Source organism: Lycorma delicatula, chromosome 1 (assembly GCF_047948215.1).
Source record: "Lycorma delicatula isolate Av1 chromosome 1, ASM4794821v1, whole genome shotgun sequence".
NCBI lineage: Eukaryota > Metazoa > Arthropoda > Insecta > Hemiptera > Fulgoridae > Lycorma > Lycorma delicatula.
The window spans coordinates 342412865-342432426 of record NC_134455.1 but is presented as its reverse complement, the minus strand read 5'-3'; the positions used below and the strand labels follow the sequence as shown (position 1 = coordinate 342432426).

At 30.1% G+C, this 19562-nt stretch overlaps 1 protein-coding gene across 1 annotated transcript in view; it reads right to left on the bottom strand.

Moving 5' to 3' along the window:
* The window catches only part of LOC142334340 (protein fem-1 homolog CG6966), a 113980-nt gene extending 95648 nt beyond the window's left edge, over positions 1 to 18332 (bottom strand). The window contains exon 1 of the mRNA XM_075382308.1: positions 18118 to 18332. Within this exon, the coding sequence (XP_075238423.1) occupies positions 18118 to 18177 (60 nt within the window). The 5' untranslated portion in view covers positions 18178 to 18332. The remainder of the gene's footprint in view (positions 1 to 18117) is intronic.
* Between the last annotated feature and the right edge of the window lie 1230 nt (positions 18333 to 19562).

The following is a 19562-nucleotide window of genomic DNA, read 5'->3' as shown; positions in this document are numbered from 1 at the left end:
TAAAATAATCCTTATACGATTGAAACGGGTAAACTATCGATTTCTTTATTAAATAATCGGTAAATATAACTAGAAGCGGCAAGTGACAAAGTGACAACATTTCACGAAACATGATCTGGGTGTCAGTTTTTATTTTAATAATAAATGACATGAAATATAGTTTTCCTTCGCAAGAAATTCTTTTCGAACAGGAAATTGTACTATTATACTTTTATAAACATTCCAGTTTTACTAAGCATCGACCTATTACCTCGTTCCATTCCTAACTCGTTAAAAATATTGTATACATGCTAACAAAAAAAATTATTCAGAAATCGATGAAATTTAATACACAGATTAATATTTACATTTGAGGTTTTATTTTCAATCGATAATGTTGTCGACAGCCTGATATAACCTGAAGAAATTAAACGAAAAAAATAATTACTGAGCTTAAAAGAGTAGGGAGAGCATAACGAACAATTTCTGTATCTGTATTTATTTGTAATCTTTTCAAGTTGACAGCACAAATTATTGCAGTTCACAGAGTTCAGTAGGCCGTATCGCAATGACAATCCACTTAAAACGATCTCGCTTATCACAAAACATCGGAAACAACAATAATTAAAAATAAGTTACTCTCTTATCAACAATTATACAACTGTAAGTGTACAACACTCTTGTTTTATTTAACTAACTGAAAAACGTGACTAAAATCACGTGTTTCATTAAGACAGCACGCTCGAAAAATATGCTAGATATTTAAAATAACATTTACAGAGTAAAATATGTCTGTTATCGCTTTTAAATTCTCTTCTTATGCCTTTACAACATAATTACAACTCACTTTTATCGGTTTAGTTTAAACTGCCTTTAACAAACATCACAGACGATAAACAATACTCGTCCAGAAAAAGCGTACGCTGTACCAAAACTTTAATTCAATAGAAAAATTTACTAATCCTCACAAATTAACTGCAGCCGCCTCACATAAAAAAGAATATTATTTTTAGTGGTCAATTTTTTTATAAACTGGCCAAATATTTGCTTCATTATAAGATATGGGTTTTGTATCTAATTCATAAAATTCAATATCTTTTTTGAAATAAATCAATAATTAAAGAATATATTAAATTAATTTATTAACAAGCGGGATTTTAAATAACTTTTCTGAAGGACGATTATTTTATTCTAAATTGCCTACTCAAAAGATTTCACATATAAATATTGATTTATTAAGCGGTGATCAAATATATTTTACATTTAGTAGAATAATATTTCCAACTTTTCGACAGAAATTTAGTTTTAAAATAATTTTCTTGGAAACTTCTGGAGATAACTGGACCCATTTTTGTTTCAATTTCTTATGGAAGATTACATTGTGAAATCACTGATTTTACTCAGTAATTTGTATCTGTAAAAAATGCATGTATGTGTGTGCGCGCGTGCGAATGTGAATATATGTATATCTTTTAATTTGGTATTTCATTATAAAAATTGGGTAGTGCTATCCTATCGGGTAATTGAGATCAAATAGCTAGGAACTTTTCAATTAAATAATCGAACATTTTATCGTATCAAGATTCTCGTAACTTGGATAGGTAAGTATGATTTTTTACCACTTTAACTCCTTCAATTATTTCTACGAAATTTTGTAATTTAATTTTTTCTTTGGTTTCTACAGAAAACGACAACAAAAGAACTGTTTCTTTAACAACCTTGTTCGATTCAACTTACGCCCATTATTTTGATTTTTGTGTTCTACTGTTGTACGGATTACGCAGGGACGACACAACTTATTTCAACGAAACTTGATGAATTATTTTATTTTTACTAAATACAATACCAATTTAAATGATTGAAATGGTAGAATCAAGGGATCTCGTTATCCAGAAGAATAATCCAGCGTATAGAATTGTAATGGTATGTTACTTTTTCCTTAAAAGAAACAAAGATTATATCCTCTTCTCTTTTGAAAAAACTCTAAACTAGAGATTAAAGTTTATAAATAAAAAAAATGTTCTTTCTCTTCTTTTTCTGTAAGGTATTATTTCAGAGGATGATATGTATGGATGTAAATGAAGTGTAGTCTTGTACAGTAGGATAATAAATACGGCCCGATACTAGCGATGAACACTTGATTGTTCGGTTTGCTCGGTAGTTAATTCTCTTGTAACAAAGCATTCCAGCACAAATTCAGTATTTTCTTTTTTCAACGAAACTAGTAGCTCCGAAGAAGTTCTCCTTGCAAAGTCGGTATTGTCAAAGGGGAAAAAATAAGACCAAAAGAAATAGAACAGTTATCGATTCATTCCATCGATCTAAAAAGGTTGATTTCTCACAATCACCACTTCGCCCGCTCAAGCGCTAATCTTAATAAGATGTATTGTTATGTACTTCTACACAAGATGCAGTTCAACAACAAACAGACGATAACCAAAAACCACCAAGAAGTATGAAATACGCCATTACTTCTTTTCAAAACAACTGTCGGAAAAGCCGTCCGACTAAAACAATGCCCGAGTAACATCTTTGGTAAAAGGAATTCAAATACGTTTACACTAATAAATACAGTTTAACGGTAACAATTTACTTCATTTTAAACAAACTATACGTAAAAACCGCTAACATGCAAGGATGGAGAAAAAACCCATCGATATAACTACATCCATAAAAACAGGAAAATAAAAAAGCCTATTCGAGATACGTTATAATTGAATTTAAGAACCTCAGTGACAAAAAAGTAAAGAATCCTACAACATGCATTTAAATTAATTCACTACATCCATAAAATCTGCAGACACAGGATGACAAACGCGGTCGGTTATATGAGTCTCACCTAATAATAAAAACTGGTTTGTAAATTTAAAACATACAACTGGTTTACGATTCTAAAAACACGAATACAGCAGCGTATAAAAATAATAATAAAAAAAGATTTAATTATTCCATCAACAAAAACTCTTCAACGTTTATTCGGTCGGACTCGGGACCATGTCGTTACCAAAATAATACTACTGTACAGTTTCGTCTTGGCAAGATATAAACTGCGGGGTTGTATCGGGAAATCGAATCGGATTGAACAGGAACAGTTCGCCCTTACTCATGAATCTTACTTCTATGGTATTAAAGTCATAAATATTCTGAAATATTTTCTTGTACTCAAATTTTTAAATAACGTGTTGTTTTTTTTCATAACCGGTTAATAAATAAACATACATTTATTAATAATAAACATATTTTATTATTTCAGTATAAATTTAAATTAATCTTAAATTGTGTCTTCACATTTTTAAATTTACAACATGTTTTATAATTAATTCAATTTAATTACCGTTATAAATATTGTCAACTTTATTCCATTAAACAATAATAAGTAGTACAATCAGCTGCGCCAAGCTATATTTCCGTGATGGTCTTCATCAAATTTTGCAAAATAAAATTTAAGACCACAGTATATATTAATGTTTCCTAACAACTGGAAATACCATTTACAAATAAACGAAGTAAACAGGTAGGATTGGCCGACGAATAATTCGACAATCAGACAAAAAATTGATCGGTTCAAAGTCAGAACTGCGCCTCCCGTAGTCATGAACCGATCGGATTGCGTAGATCGTAGCGGACTGCAAAATAAAGCTAATAAATATGTTCTGACGACCTTATATCACTGAAATGTATATAATGGTGCAGGGATTTAATTTTATGTCACTGAATATACCATTAATTTGAATCGCACGAGATTAAATGAGCACAAAAATGAGATTCATAAACGACAAGTTGAAAAAATTGCTTCAAACTGAGAAAAACATTATTTTAAATGAGGAAAACATTGGCGTAAATTTAAAAAATCATTTCATTAAATTTTTAAATTATTACGAACAATTTAAACTGAATCACTGAAATTCTTTGAAAAAAGGAATAATTTTAAATTGAAGTTTTTTTGAGAAAGTAAAAGAAACACGTTAGTAGCTAAAAAATGAAATAAATAAATATAGTATGAAAGAATATTGATTTTCACTGGTTAATGTAATTTTGAATTTTCATTAATAAGGTATCAAAATATTTTTTTTCAATCCTGCGAATGGCATAACCCATATCTGGGTTTTCCGAAAGAACTTTTAGAAAATTAATTTGTTTTTGTGATGTTCCTTCAGCCAATATCGGGTTATCAGATATAACATAAATTTTCTACTTCCTCTATTTCGTAATTTGTCATTCGGTTACTCTTTCCATTAATATACAAGTACTTTATAAATGTGATATTAGTCGACGTCGTAGGCTTGTCATAAGCTGAATACAATTAAAAGGAAAAATATTACACAAATCGAAAAATGAGACCGTCTCAAAAAAAAAACAAATTTTACAAACATGAAGAAAATCAATTAAGATAATCACCCACATATAATGGGGAGAACAAATTCTTTTCCTTTTTTTTTGTCGTTTGTAGTGGTTTTAGATCGTTGTTCTAAGTTCAAGAAGATTGCACATTACTGATAATTTTAGCGAGAAAATAGTAAAAAAAAAGCTAATTTCCGAGAAAGCAGCTTGTTTTTTAAACACTACATAGCCAAAAACAGTTAGGGTAAGGGTCGATCAATCTGTGAATTTTAATGAATACCACGAGGATGATGACTGTTAGAGAACTCGTATAGGTATTCTTTTTAACCTCTTTTTCAAACACTGAAAATATTCCATACGATGAAATTTTACAAACGTTTTTGAGAACGAATTTTCTGATAGCTTTTTTGAGAACCGATGCGTACGTTTTTGGAAGTAGATTAATACACATACAAAAAATTGTTTTCTAAAATCGGGTAACAACACACTGAAAATAACAGTTGAATAACAATGAAACAGCTATTTACAGAAAAGTACCGTTAGTTTACACAAATACATAAAAATAAATTAGTCCTCTGGTAGAAGACTGTCTAAACTTTCTTTAACGTAAGATTACCACAATCGTGAAAGTATCTACTACTAATGATACTTGCGTGATTGCGAGTTTGTGCAATCACGTAAACTCGCAATCACGCAGGGTAAGATGTAGACAACGGACCATCTGAGCGGAGACGTATGAAAACAGAACAGGATTCGCAAAACGACCGAAAATGTTTCAATATACCATACTTTTACAAAAATTATGTCTCTCACCTGAAGAAATTAAATGATAATAAACGATTTTTATAACATCTACAAGACTCATAAAAAATACAGTTACTTTAAAAAAATGTTGATAAAATTTTCCCAAAAAAATTTAGAATGCTAATTTTTGGGCTTTTATTAAGTTTCATAACATTTTTGCCTAAAAGTACACAATAACACATTTTATCGTTTAATTCTTTCGGTAAAATTAAATCTAAAATTATTATTCACCAATGTTACTTCAAATTAGCGTAAATAGACAGTCTGCGTGAAATTAAAATGTTCGTATTCCTACACAAATATTAATTAATTTCATATATGTATATATATACACACACATACACACACACATATATACATATACATACAGAGGTCAAACATTTTTACTACAAATGTTAAAATACAAAAATACCGTAGTACAAATAAAACTAAAATGTTTGAAAAAATAAAAACTTCAAATGTTTAAGACGAAGCAGAACGTCCTTGAATCTATTTATTGATTCCATCACATAACAAATTTATTAAAAATGCAAGTAATCAAAGCTTCAATGTTCGCGTGACTTTCAAGTCAAGTGACTAGATAATTTTGTATTTATAAATAAAAAGCCTTTATCGTATAGTGTAGTTTAATAACAATTATATTTCATCAAACACATGATCCATATCACAAATCCATAATATGCGGTCGGGCATGTATAAAATTATTTATATCACGTTATCGAAGCACCACAGACCTCTCTTGAAATAAATAACAAAATGTCTGATAAAACATTGCAGTACTCCGTTATTGCGTAATACGTACAAATGATTAAAAAAGTAAAAACCGATTGACACCTTATAATTCATTTTAAGGAGGTAGCGGACATAAAAAAAAATTAATTTATGGTCACAAATATTTTTCTTCTTTTTTGTAAAAAAAAATCTTAGTTTTTATTTTCTTCTGGTTAATTTGGTGTAACATTTATCATAACCGTATTTTAACGTCTATAACTGCCGTACACGTCTACGGACGGCGGTTATAATCGAAAAAAGATTTTTGTAAGAATTTTGAAAATTGAATCGAGCCAAAATCTAAGGTGAAACTTAAATAGAAAAACTGAAACGCATTGGTCACATCCAGAACAGGATGATCACGGCTAAGATTTTATGTAAGAAAGCTGGAAAATTGTCAATGGTAAACCACTAGGTGGCACGCATAGTTTGTCAGAAGCAGTTATTGACAAGAGAAAAGCTCCATAATTATTACAGTTCAGCCAGTATAAATAATTTAGACGGACTGCAGAACATGCAGTGTGTGGGTTGGGCAATTTATCTGCGTAAAATATCAACTGATGACGAGCCTAAACACTTTCTTTATCCTTTGGGACAAAGTGTTTATACGCTACAAAATTCCATTTCCATATCCCAAGTACAAGCTTTAAGCTTATGTGGCGTTACCATCAAGCAAAAAAAAACAAAAAACAAAAGGCACCACAATATTCGTAATTTAACAATAGGTACCCCCTTAATATTTTCTAGAAATTTCACTGTCATCTAATTACTGACAAAAATTATAATGAAAATTAAACAAATAATTTTCAGTCACAAGATGTCAGTCCGTTTGATCTGTTTGTTAAGTTAAATGGTATTTTTTTTTTTTGTCTTCAGTCATTTGACTGGTTTGATGCAGCTCTCCATGATTCCCTATCTAGTGCTAGTCGTTTCATTTCAGAATACCCTCTACATCCTACATCCCCAACAATTTGTTTTACATACTCCAAACGTGGCCTGCCTACACAATTTTTCCCTTCTACCTGTCCTTCCAATATTAAAGCGACTATTCCAGGATGCCTTAGTATGTGGCCTATAAGTCTGTCTCTTCTTTTAGCTATATTTTTCCAAATGCTACTTTCTTCACCTATTTGCCGCAATACCTCTTCATTTGTCACTTTATCCACCCATCTGTTTTTTAACATTCTCCTATAGCACCACATTTCAAAAGCTTCTAATCTTTTTTTCTCAGATACTCCGATTGTCCAAGTTTCACTTCCATATAAAGCGACACTCCAAACATACACTTTCAAAAATCTTTTCCTGACATTTAAATTCATTTTTGATGTAAACAAATTATATTTCTTACTGAAGGCTCGTTTAGCTTGTGCTATTCGGCATTTTATATCGCTCCTGCTTCGTCCATCTTTAGTAATTTTACTTCCCAAATAACAAAATTCTTCTACCTCCATAATCTTTTCTCCTCCTATTTTCACTTTCAGTGGTCCATCTTTGTTATTTCTACTACATTTCATTACTTTTGTTTTGTTCTTGTTTATTTTCATGCGATAGTTTTTGCGTAGGACTTCATCTATACCGTTCATTGTTTCTTCTAAATCCTTTTTACTCTCGGCTAGAATTACTATACCATCAGCAAATCGTAGCATCTTTATCTTTTCACCTTGTACTGTTACTCCGAATCTAAATTGTTCTTTAACCTCATTAACTGCTAGTTCCATGTAAAGATTAAAAAGTAACGGCGATAGGGAACATCCTTGTCGGACTCCCTTTCTTATTAGGGCTTCTTTCTTATGTTCTTCAATTGTTATTGTTGCTGTTTGGTTCCTGTACATGTTAGCAATTGTTCTTCTATCTCTGTATTTGAACCCTAATTTTTTTAAAATGTTGAACATTTTATTCCAGTCTACGTTATCGAAAGCCTTTTCTAGGTCTATAAACGCCAAGTATGTTGATTTGTTTTTCTTTAATCTTCCTTCTACTATTAATCTGAGGCCTAAAATTGCTTCCCTTGTCCCTATACTTTTCCTGAAACCAAATTGGTCTTCTCCTAACACTTCTTCCACTCTCCTCTCAATTCTTCTGTATAAAATTCTAGTTAAGATTTTTGATGCATGACTAGTTAAACTAATTGTTCTGTATTCTTCACATTTATCTGCCCCTGCTTTCTTTGGTATCATAACTATAACACTTTTTTTGAAGTCTGATGGAAATTCCCCATTTTCATAAATATTACACACCAGTTTGTATAATCTATCAATCGCTTCCTCACCTGCACTGCGCAGTAATTCTACAGGTATTCCGTCTATTCCAGGAGCTTTTCTGCCATTTAAATCTTTTAATGCTCTCTTAAATTCAGATCTCAGTATTGTTTCTCCCATTTCATCCTCCTCAACTTCCTCTTCTTCCTCTATAACACCATTTTCTAATTCATTTCCTCCGTATAACTCTTCAATATATTCCACCCATCTATCGACTTTACCTTTCGTATTATATATTGGTGTACCATCTTTGTTTAACACATTATTAGATTTTAATTTATGTCCCCCAAAATTTTCCTTAACTTTCCTGTATGCTCCGTCTATTTTACCAATGTTCATTTCTCTTTCCACTTCTGAACACTTTTCTTTAATCCACTCTTCTTTCGCCAGTTTGCACTTCCTGTTTATAGCATTTCTTAATTGCCGATAGTTCCTTTTACTTTCTTCATCACTAGCATTCTTATATTTTCTACGTTCATCCATCAGCTGCAATATATCGTCTGAAACCCAAGGTTTTCTACCAGTTCTCTTTATTCTGCCTAAGTTTGCTTCTGCTGATTTAATGGTATATAAAAATGAATTAATACAAAAAAAAAGTATAGGACCAATAATTCAGACGAGTTTAATCTTCCGTATAGATCAACTTCACTGGTCATGAATCCTTACTTTTTTGAAATATTAAAGCCGGCTATCAGATGCTCTCAATAAGTTTTTCCTAACATCGCAACACTTGCAAAAATTGAGCTTCAATAATTAGTTCTAAAATGGGCGTCCCTTAAACTAGGGCACTTGTCAACCTTTCCCACATGGCGCGGTTATGTCAGTAACCGGAAATCGTTCATTTATTTTACCCGTTTTTCCGTTTAACCATTTGTAGGATTTCTGCAGGCTAATTTCTGATTACATTATGTTTGGTGGCAATGATATTTCAAAACCGTTTAATAGGAAAAAATATATATAAGCTGTAATTTACATTATCTCATAAACAGAGAGTTCCTTAATAATATATCAATAACCGCTGAACCGATATGAAGATTACAAAAAATAATTCTACTTTAAATGTTATTCTTTCTCAATTGTTAAAGGCAATATATTAATTACGTAAATCCCCTTTAATCCCCTTCATGATAAGATAAACAACATAGGCTATAGAAAAAAAAAATCAGCCACGAAACTATTTAGCGACCAGTGTCCTAAATAGCTCCTAGAGCTTACCTAACAGCGTGAGCGGACTAAGCGCGGTGCCATACACCACCGGCTTACCTGTCCCAACCGCTCACTTATCATATATTTACTAAAATGGGTAGGCGCACCCCATCAACTACTAAAAATATATGTGACGCCTATAAATTAAAATTTACTTCGACTAGGCAGCAATTCGCTGTGATACCTAGGTCGCTGAATGCCAGCAAGTACCTGTCCACCATATTAAAGCGCTTGGAGCCTTATTCGGCTGGTGGTCAGCCATATATCTCTAAATCAGCTTCAGACAGCAGTGCGGTTGGAGTTCCCTAAGTAAACTACTGATGTCGGTTGAACACAGCAACCGTATTAAGGAACTCCCACACGATCCGACAATGTGGCGAGAGCCGCATTGTAAGTGGCCAATTTTCCCCTTGACCACTAAGTTCCAGGGTGGCCCGGTCTCAGAAAAGCAGGGCAGTTAAACATCAGGTGTTCATTTGACTGAACCTCCTCGCAGCTCAACTGCCAGGCGGAACCGAAACAAATATTAGTTCAAATTAACATGGTTGGTGAGTACCTGGGCACTCGTTGCCCTTAAAAACGAACTCGAGGCATTCCATCCCCTAGATCCCGTGTAAACTTATACAGAGACCTTCCCTTAGTTGTGGTGTCACATTCCCGCAGCCATGCTTCTTCCATCGCGAGGCTCTGCAGCCTCCACATTATTTCGAAGAGGCTTCAAACGTAATTAGGAGTGCATTAAGAGGGATTTTTTCAGGAGTGAGAATACCTTTATTTTTCGCTGATCGGTAGTCTTCTTTTTTTTAACCTCCGGAGCCACCGTTAGGTATTGCTTCAGAGGATGGGATGAATGACTTGTAGCGTGTGTGAAAATGTCATGCCTGACCGGGATTCGAACCTGGGACCTCCGGATGAAAGGCCGAGACGCTACCACTCGCGCCAGAGGCCGGCGATCAGTAGTCTGAACTACATAAATTACATGCTACCCCACCTACTTGCCGAAATAAATAATTAAAATTTTCCTAATATTTGTTATAGTCTCTTACTTCCCCCCTGATGCCGTACTGTTGTAAAAATCATTACAGTGATTTTAAATTCACATCGGTTAAGAATGATTTAAATCATTTATGACTGTAAATCATTATAAAATATACCAAATTTGGTCAAATATTTCCAATATTCGGTGAATTTACCACAGATAACAGCTTTACGGAAATTATGATCAAAACGCATAATTTAATAGTGTTTTCAATGAAGAAAAACCAACACAATTATAAAACTTAAGGAAGCGAAGAGAAAATAAATACATCGTACATTAAAAAAAAACATAAAACGGCAACGATAATTTTTTAAATGACATGCAATTATTGCAAACAGCTGTCTAACGGTTATTATACAAAATGACTCTCACATGAGTAAGACACATCACACGTGCTACATCCCGTATGCTAACAGTCATAGATAATAATTACTACAGACGAATAAACGCGACTTCCTTCTTCCCTATTCTATTATAATCTTGAATTAACTGTAATTCATAACAAAAATAGATAGGTTATTATATATAGTTAGTAAAAAATCAATGAATACAATATTATTTTATCAATTCTTTACTATTTTGAATCGCAAGTTTTAAACTAAAAAAAATTTCATTCAAAAAATAACATAGTTTTTATCTGAAACTACTAAAAATAAGTTTTTTTAAAAATAAATAATTAAATTCTTATAAGAAATCAGTGGATACAATACACAAAAATTAACATTTAAAAAATTAAGAAATAAATAATTAACAAACTAGCACAAGATGTAATTTTGTTCAAATTAATGTACAAGGTACTTTCTATCTAATTATCTTCAACGGTAAAATAATAACTAAAAAACTACTAAATCTACTGCACATCCTTCAAAAGTCACTTACAAAATAAAATACGGTAAAAACATAACCTTAATATTTAATCAACGCCTAGTGTAATAAAAAATATTATTTTAAGAACGGCAGGCATATTTAAACAAAACGACTTATAAAACAAACTCATCAACGTTCAGATATATACATATAGTTTTTTATTAAAAAATTAGTAATTATCTTACATTTTCTATAATGTCAAAAATAAGAGTAAAAATTTACTGTAATGACACTAGCAAATATTTAAGTGTAATAATCGTACCCGTAAGACTATTTCTGAGTTTAGTCTCTTTTTTCCATTGGTTATGTTAAACAATGAAATCCTTTCCAATCTGTAAAGAACTTCTTTCTTTTTCCTGTTTAGCCTCCGGTAACTACCGTTTAGATAATTCTTCAGAGGATGATATGTATGAGTGTAAATGAAGTGTAGTCTTGTACATTCTCAGTTCGACCATTCCTGAGATGTGTGGTTAATTGAAACCCAACCACCAAAGAACACCAGTATCCACGATCTAGTATTCAAATCCGTGTAAAAATATCTGGCTTTACTAGGACTTGAACGCTGTAACTCTTGACTTCCAAATCAGCTGATATGGGAAGACGCATTAACCACTAGACCAACCCGGTGGGTTAATCTGTAAAGAACTACCTATATATAAAATAACGATGTTCGGTTTCCACGTAGCACTTTTGTTAGTTACTGCTAGCCGTCTAAGTCTGGCTAACGAAATAAGACAAGTTCTGGACCGCTATAATTTTATTTATTTATTCTCTGCGGTAAATAAAGACCTAGCTTAAATCTGTCCTGCTATTTTTTAAATAAAAAATTCAATTTTTAGCGAAAAGGTTTTGTAAAACAGAACACCAAATTAAAGCCCGCTCAAAAAATTTTTATTCAGAATCGTAATTTTAAACAAGAAACGTGTGGTTTACATTTAAATTAAAGGATAAGAAAATTCGGTTATGCCCTTTTTTGTATAAGCAATATTTTTATTTTTATAACTTTTACAAATAGTTCTGAAAAAAGGTATATTATTAATAAATTTCTGGTCGTTAGGTTTATTCCTGTTTAAAAAATGTTTACAGAAAACCATATTTTAGAATTTACTGAATATTTAAACTACAATAATAATCGGCCAGTAATATATAGATACTATATTTAAGCGATAGTATTTAATATGTTAGTAATAGGTATTGGATTAACATTTGCTATAGTTATAAGATCAATTTTTTTCTGGGAATTAATAAAAATTTACCTTATTTTAGAAGTTAAGTAATTCCAGACATATTTCGTTGTAACTTGAGCAACAGGCTACATTTAAAGCAGACAGTTAAAAGCTACGACGGAGAACGTATAGTTGGCAAAGTAGAGATTAACCTACTGCCATGTTGGAGTGATAGCGGTCTGCATTTCATCCAGCAGGTTTTCCGGGTTTGAATCAAGTCACAAAAAAATTTCTGTTCTAAGTAATGAATTAGACAGGTGTTAGCATGTTTTACTTATTAAATGATATCCAACTAAGGTGTATTTTTAACAGTTCTTAAAAAAAAATCATGATACATCAATAATACATGAAAATGTCTAAAATACTACTACTGTATACTATGCACTAAATATGAAATTAATGGCTAACATGATAAAGAACAATTACAAGTGAACACAGAAAGAAATTTTATTAAGCGCAAACTGTTAATAGGTTTTTCAGAATGGGAGCCGACATCATTCACTTAAAAGATACCGATGCATACTTGATGTAAGCGATACGGTATACATATTTGTAATAAATCCCACAAAGATGCAGACAAAAGAGTAAATTGGGTCAACAATTTGCAACCGCTGAAATATAAAATAAAAATTACAAATTTGTACAGACTAACTGAATAGAAACAGGTCTTGAACACAAATCATTTATAATATCATATTATCTACATACAAAAAACTGAATCGATTGTGACTGAGAGAAGAAAAACAACTACATAAAGAAACCAGAAGGGAAAGTTATAGAATAAGTAAAACAACTTCAAATAAGTTAAAAATAATGAGGACTCTATAGAAATTAAACACAAGAATAGGTAGAGCAGCAAAGTTATTCTATTATAATTGGATTTTTTTAATCCGAAAATGAAAAAAGAAATCTGTTTTAAATTTACATTCTGGTATTTACCTGTCTCGCTTGGAATCATGGACTCTTCTAAAAGTCAATATAGTTTACTGCAGATCAACGAGAGGTTAATAAGGAAAGTGAGAGGAAAAACAAAGGTAAAAATTTAGAGTAATCAACATCTTTTCATCAAAATGTTATTACAACAGGATTCAATTCTCCAAACATTCTTTTAACGGTTTACAAAATTTTTGTCCTTGTTACATTTCCTTTTTAAATGATCACAGCAAACAGAAGGCCAATGAACATGAAAATAATAAAATAAGAAAAAACAAAGGTATAACCTAACATTTACCATGTTACACAACTTTTCAATGTCAATTTTTATATTTTTTTTTGATTCTATAACTGAACATTTTTTGTTCACTTAATCATTGGAAATCTGAGATCTATACTCACAAAAATAATTGCGCTTACTCAGCATTTTATGCAAAGCCTGTGCTCCCATAGTGACCCTTATTTTTATACTCCTGACACAAAGATTTGTATAAATATTTATCCAAAGATTTGCAATATTTAATCCGATATTAAATAAATCTACATATTTTAATGTTGTAGTACTAGACTACTTAATCGTGGGCATTAAAAACTGTGTAATTATAAATGTAATCTGGATATATATATATATATTATATAAAAATGATAATTAATTTTCATAAAACAGAGATCATTAATTTTCTTCAAAGTGGAATTTGTTGCTTTTATTTCCCATAATTATTCTTTCACAAGTACAATTACGTATTCTGTTGCCGAGGTCTAAAGATATTTCCTAGTTAATTAAAATAATATTCATAAATCAACTGTGTGCATTAACCTCCTCATAACATGAAAGTAATAATATACTGCATAACTTTTATTTCATAACGATTACAGTCAGAATAAAATCTCTGCCATACTTTTACACAGATTTGTCTCATCATTAAATAAAAACTACACACTGATTTCACTAACATATAATGGAAAAGAAATTTGTACTTAAACTAAGCAACAAAGGATCAATTTTCAGCAAATTCTTATACATTCTTAGTACTTAAAAACAAAAAAGAAGATTTTACAAATTTGTACCTTATATGAAGTACATGGTACAAATAAATAAGATATTTTACAATAAAAAAAAAAAAACATACGTTTGTGGAATTATCATCTTTCCTTACAGTTTCATATAAAAACCAAAATTAAAGAATTATATGGTACATATTATTTTTTAAAGCAAATTCTACATAAATATATGATTTATAACAAACCATTGACCCAAAATTTTATTACAGAATATAATTTTGTTAACTTTTAGAGGCTTGCTATAAAGTCAATTCCTCATTTCCAAAAATACAAGGAGGCCAGATCAGTTTGCAGATGGAAGAATAAAATTTTAGTAACTCTCTAAATGAAAAATTCTAAGATAAAATTTAAGTGAAGTATTATAGAGCATTTAAACACAAGCCATTACACATGATGAATATGTAAATAGCGCTATAACAATGAAACAATCATAAAAATGCCTAAAAGGTTACAAAACGTGGGATATTTTACAAAATCTTTTTTTGAAAAATTAATAAGTTAAAAAATTAAATTAAAATATGATTAATTTAAATAATATTTTTCTAATAAAATTTAATCTGGGTTATATCTTAACTGATAATATAGCTGATTAACAAAAAATAATAATAGTAACTGTTACAACTTTCTATTAAAACAAAATAACTTATCATATGAAACAACTTATTTCACAATGTGCTTCCATCAAGTTTTTGTTTGACTGGAAGAACTAAATTTTCCACTTAATGTCTATTTAATAAAATAAAATGTAGAAAACATATCCAAAAGATATCATGGTAAATGTTAACAATTCAATTGTAAACATTCTTCCTACTTTAAATTACAAACCTCTTACTATAGTTTGTTTATGAGACTTCTGGATATAAGCACCCAGCATACCTCACACCCTTGCATAACTCAGTCTATTATTTCTCTGACCTTGAAGACAATCATAAATGGCCTTTAACATAAATTCCATCCCATTTTAATGAGAGAAAATTTTGAGATGAAAATATAATTTTATACAATTACCAATATTAAAGATACATAAAATACCCTACACCACTATTTTATATAAATGGAAGTACCATAACAGGAATGGGTTAACTGACATGATTCACAAATCATTCCCAAAGATTGTGATCTCAAAGAATAACAAATACCATATGCCAGAATTACTTGTGAGATTAAGATGTTAAGTGGTTTTATTGCTTTAATCACTGTGCCCAATAATCAACTGCACTTCGGCAAGCCAAAACGTAGGTCTAACTTTCCTTACCTTCATTCTATTAAAACCAATTCGGTACTTACGTATTAACGTCACCGCAGCTACAGCTTTACTTTGAAACAAAGTAGTCAATCGAATTTCGGTGGAAAATGGGCTGATATAGAGTTTAACATAGATTAAAAACAGTCTCTTTATTAATTTTAATAAATGGTTATTTATATTTATTTATTTTATAAATATATAACAAAACTTAACCTACGCTCGCTAACCTTGACTGGGACTAATTAACAGGAGTGTTTTGATTATTTAAGTAATAAATAATTGCAATAATTACTGAATTTATTAAATAAATACTCAAAAAATTACGGTGGTTATTAGTCAAGGTTAGAGAGCGAAGCGAGCATAGGTTAAGTTTGGTTAAATTATATTTATAATTAATAAGTAAATAAATTAATTAATAAAGAGACTGTTCATCTTCCACCGAAATCCGATTGACTACTTTGTTTTTAAATGAAGCTGTAGCTGCGATGGCGCTAATACGTAAGTACCAACAATTCTAAGTGCTACCGTTTGAGATTACAGTGTTTTAGATGCAAATCCACGAGAAGACATAATGTAAAGAAACATATTAATGCAACCCTTATTTTTATGAAATAGTATGTCTCACAGCATATCTTCAACTGAGAGTGGAAAATTTTATACAAAGGTGAAGTTAAATGTATCAGAAAAAATGCTGAGGGCATCATACCAAATGGAATTTAGCAGCACGAGTATTTTTATGTAATCTGAATTAACATGCCTTTTTTTTAGAACATACAGCATCAAATATAAAAAGTATTTATACTGTGTACATATACCCTCTAATATCTCCATGTTCATATTTTATAGTTTTAAATATGGCAAACTGCAATTAATTAAACAAGAAAAAAGTCTCAGATTCAATTTTATGAAAGTACACAAATTATTGAATTTATGGATCAAAATTAATCACTACCGTCTGATTTAAGAAAAATATTGTACCTCTTTTTCTGTTGAAAAGCAGTGCTAGAGTAGTGTTCCAAAGGGCTTTGGTTCCATTACAACATTTCTTTATAACAATAAAAAAATAGTCTCAATGATAAGTACCCCCATCAAGTATTTAACCCCAAAATAAACTTGTTTCTTCACATTTAGATCTTTATTTCTTTGGTCCATTTATACAAATTAATTTTGTTGAAAAGAAAAACTCATTACATTAAAAAGTAGAAAAAACTTTTAAAAAGGAAATTCAATAATATATTTAAACAGAAAATATAGTTTATACTTTTACATAAAAAAAAGGATTATAGTAACCAAATCTCCTACTCACATATTTACACAGGTCAAATTTGTTACTCAGTAAAGGTAGATAGTACGCATTATATTTTACTAATAAAAATAAAGTTTGCATCAGAAAATGAAGCACGTATATTCACCAAAATTAATTTTTTATTACTGCCATATACTATAAGGAAATATTTTTAAGCAATAATATTAAAAATGTTTAAATGAAGTTGTAAATAAAATAATTAATCACTCTAACACTGCAAATAATAAATATTATAGATAAATTAACATATAAATAAATTTAACATAACAGAATCTACTTTTATTAAACAGAATACACAATAAGCAAAATTTTTAATTACTCTAATAGTTTAAGAAAATCTATCACCTAATTTTGATACATTTAACCTAAATAGTTTCAAGAAAGCAGGGAATATATTATTTTTTATAAAGCATGTTTCACTGAAATAATTAAAATCATATACAAGTTAACTGCACAAGATTAAATTTAACAATAAGGTAATTAATAATTACAATTTTCTTAAATATCTAAAAAAACGTCTCTTCAAATTTATAAGGAAAATAAAGACTTTCATTATATTACACAAATTTTGGGAATAGAATGTACAGTTCAAATAAAATCTAAATGTAACAATAAAAAACCCGTTTTGTATGCTCCGTTAGCCCTAAAAACGAGATGAAACTGCAGTTTAACCGAAGAAAAGTAGTCAATCCACTTGTAATTGCTGGAAAATAATTACAGTCTTATACTTCATGTTTGCTATTACCTAATGAAACTATTAATTAATACTTTGAACTATGCATAAGCCAACTTAATCAGAAAACACTAATTAATAAATGGAGTAACCACTACCAATTCATTTTAATTATTATAAAAAATATTTTTACAAATGATTCGCCAAAAATATTTTAATCCCGTAAGAAATTGTTCCGTAACACGAACAAAAATTATTTGACACGATATAATAATACTTTCACATATTATTTACCTACATCAATTTTAATTATTAATAATATCATAAATATCAAGTAGCCACTTAAACTGTGCAAACGAAAACCAGAGCTAACAACAAAAACCCAAATGAAGTAAACAAAACTCACCTTCAGGCGACGTAGTTTACCATCTCGGGCTGCATTAAAAATGACGTTTTTAAAATCCATATTAGCATTATATAATCACTCACACAATAAAAGGAAATTTAATTTTTTTTTCAAAGCCAAAATTCAATTCCAAAAATTATCGCATTAATGGCCTACCCGACGACAGCAGTTCACTGCCCAGGCACTACCTAACAACTGATCAACAGAGAGCTGAACACTTAGATGACGAAGACGGAAAAGCATCCAACATGGCTTGTGTTGTTCCAAGGTTAGCCACTAGGTTGCACTCATAAACTTAAAATAAAATAACCCCGGAGGACGGAGCGGATTTATTCCTTTGTTTCTAGATATTTTTTGTTTCAGTATTGTATCAAGTACAAAAAATATACAAATAATAAATAGATCACATGTTTTAATGAGGTCGTTTAAAGCGATGAATAAAAATAGTACTTTTTATTCCTCTAATTTTCAATCTACAAATTAGAATTTTCTAATTTGTAATAAATCTGACTATACTCAGATTTTGTAATTTAGGAGCTACTCCCTCCCTTCATTCCTTCTTTTTTCTTAATTTTTTTATATAGCTGCAATAAAGTTATTATCATCTTTACTCAAACAAATCATGCCATACTACAGTTTAAGTAAATTTTTATTTAACTGCAGTTTGGATTTTTATTTCATTTTTCAGAAATGTTGAAAAAAGAATGATAAAAGAACATACTATTGATAACAGAATCAGAATATTGTTATTAGACTACCACATCAATTTGAAAAAACTTCAATTAAAAAAAAAGCTGTTATGTTTTTAATAATGACAATAAAATTCATTATCGGAGACGGTTTTAGAAGTACCAAAGATTTTACATAGAGCTCTTCAAAAAGTTATTATTAGAAATAATGGCATTCTATTTGGAGAATTGAATTGAAATCTAAAATAACCTGTTTACAAGAAATATTTTGCATTTAATGATTCTATTTCAATTTCAGTCTTTTAGAGCTAATGGAACTGTCATTAGTATTATTTTATGTATGTATCTATTAGACTGAACATGATGATGAACCACCAGGAAACAATTTCAGAATAGCCAAACCAATGACCTCCTGAATACTAGAACAGGTCATTTACATCTGTGCTATTTGATTTAATCTAGAAAAAACTTAATGTGAAATGGATAGCACATATTTCTTTAAAATCAATGGTCACCTACCTTTTTATCATAGTATTAATTTTTTTAAAAATAAATTTAATATTTAAGTTTTTAATATAAATCTACGAACAAAAAATTTCATTTTTTAAATTCATCAATTGTTGCTACACTTAAGAAGTTATTAAAAATTTTCATGCGGTCTTTATTAAAAGAAGGATTCTTATTCAAGCAAATGATTTATGATTATTTTACCAAATTGTTTGCACATGAGTAGAAAACAGCAATATAGTCTGAGTT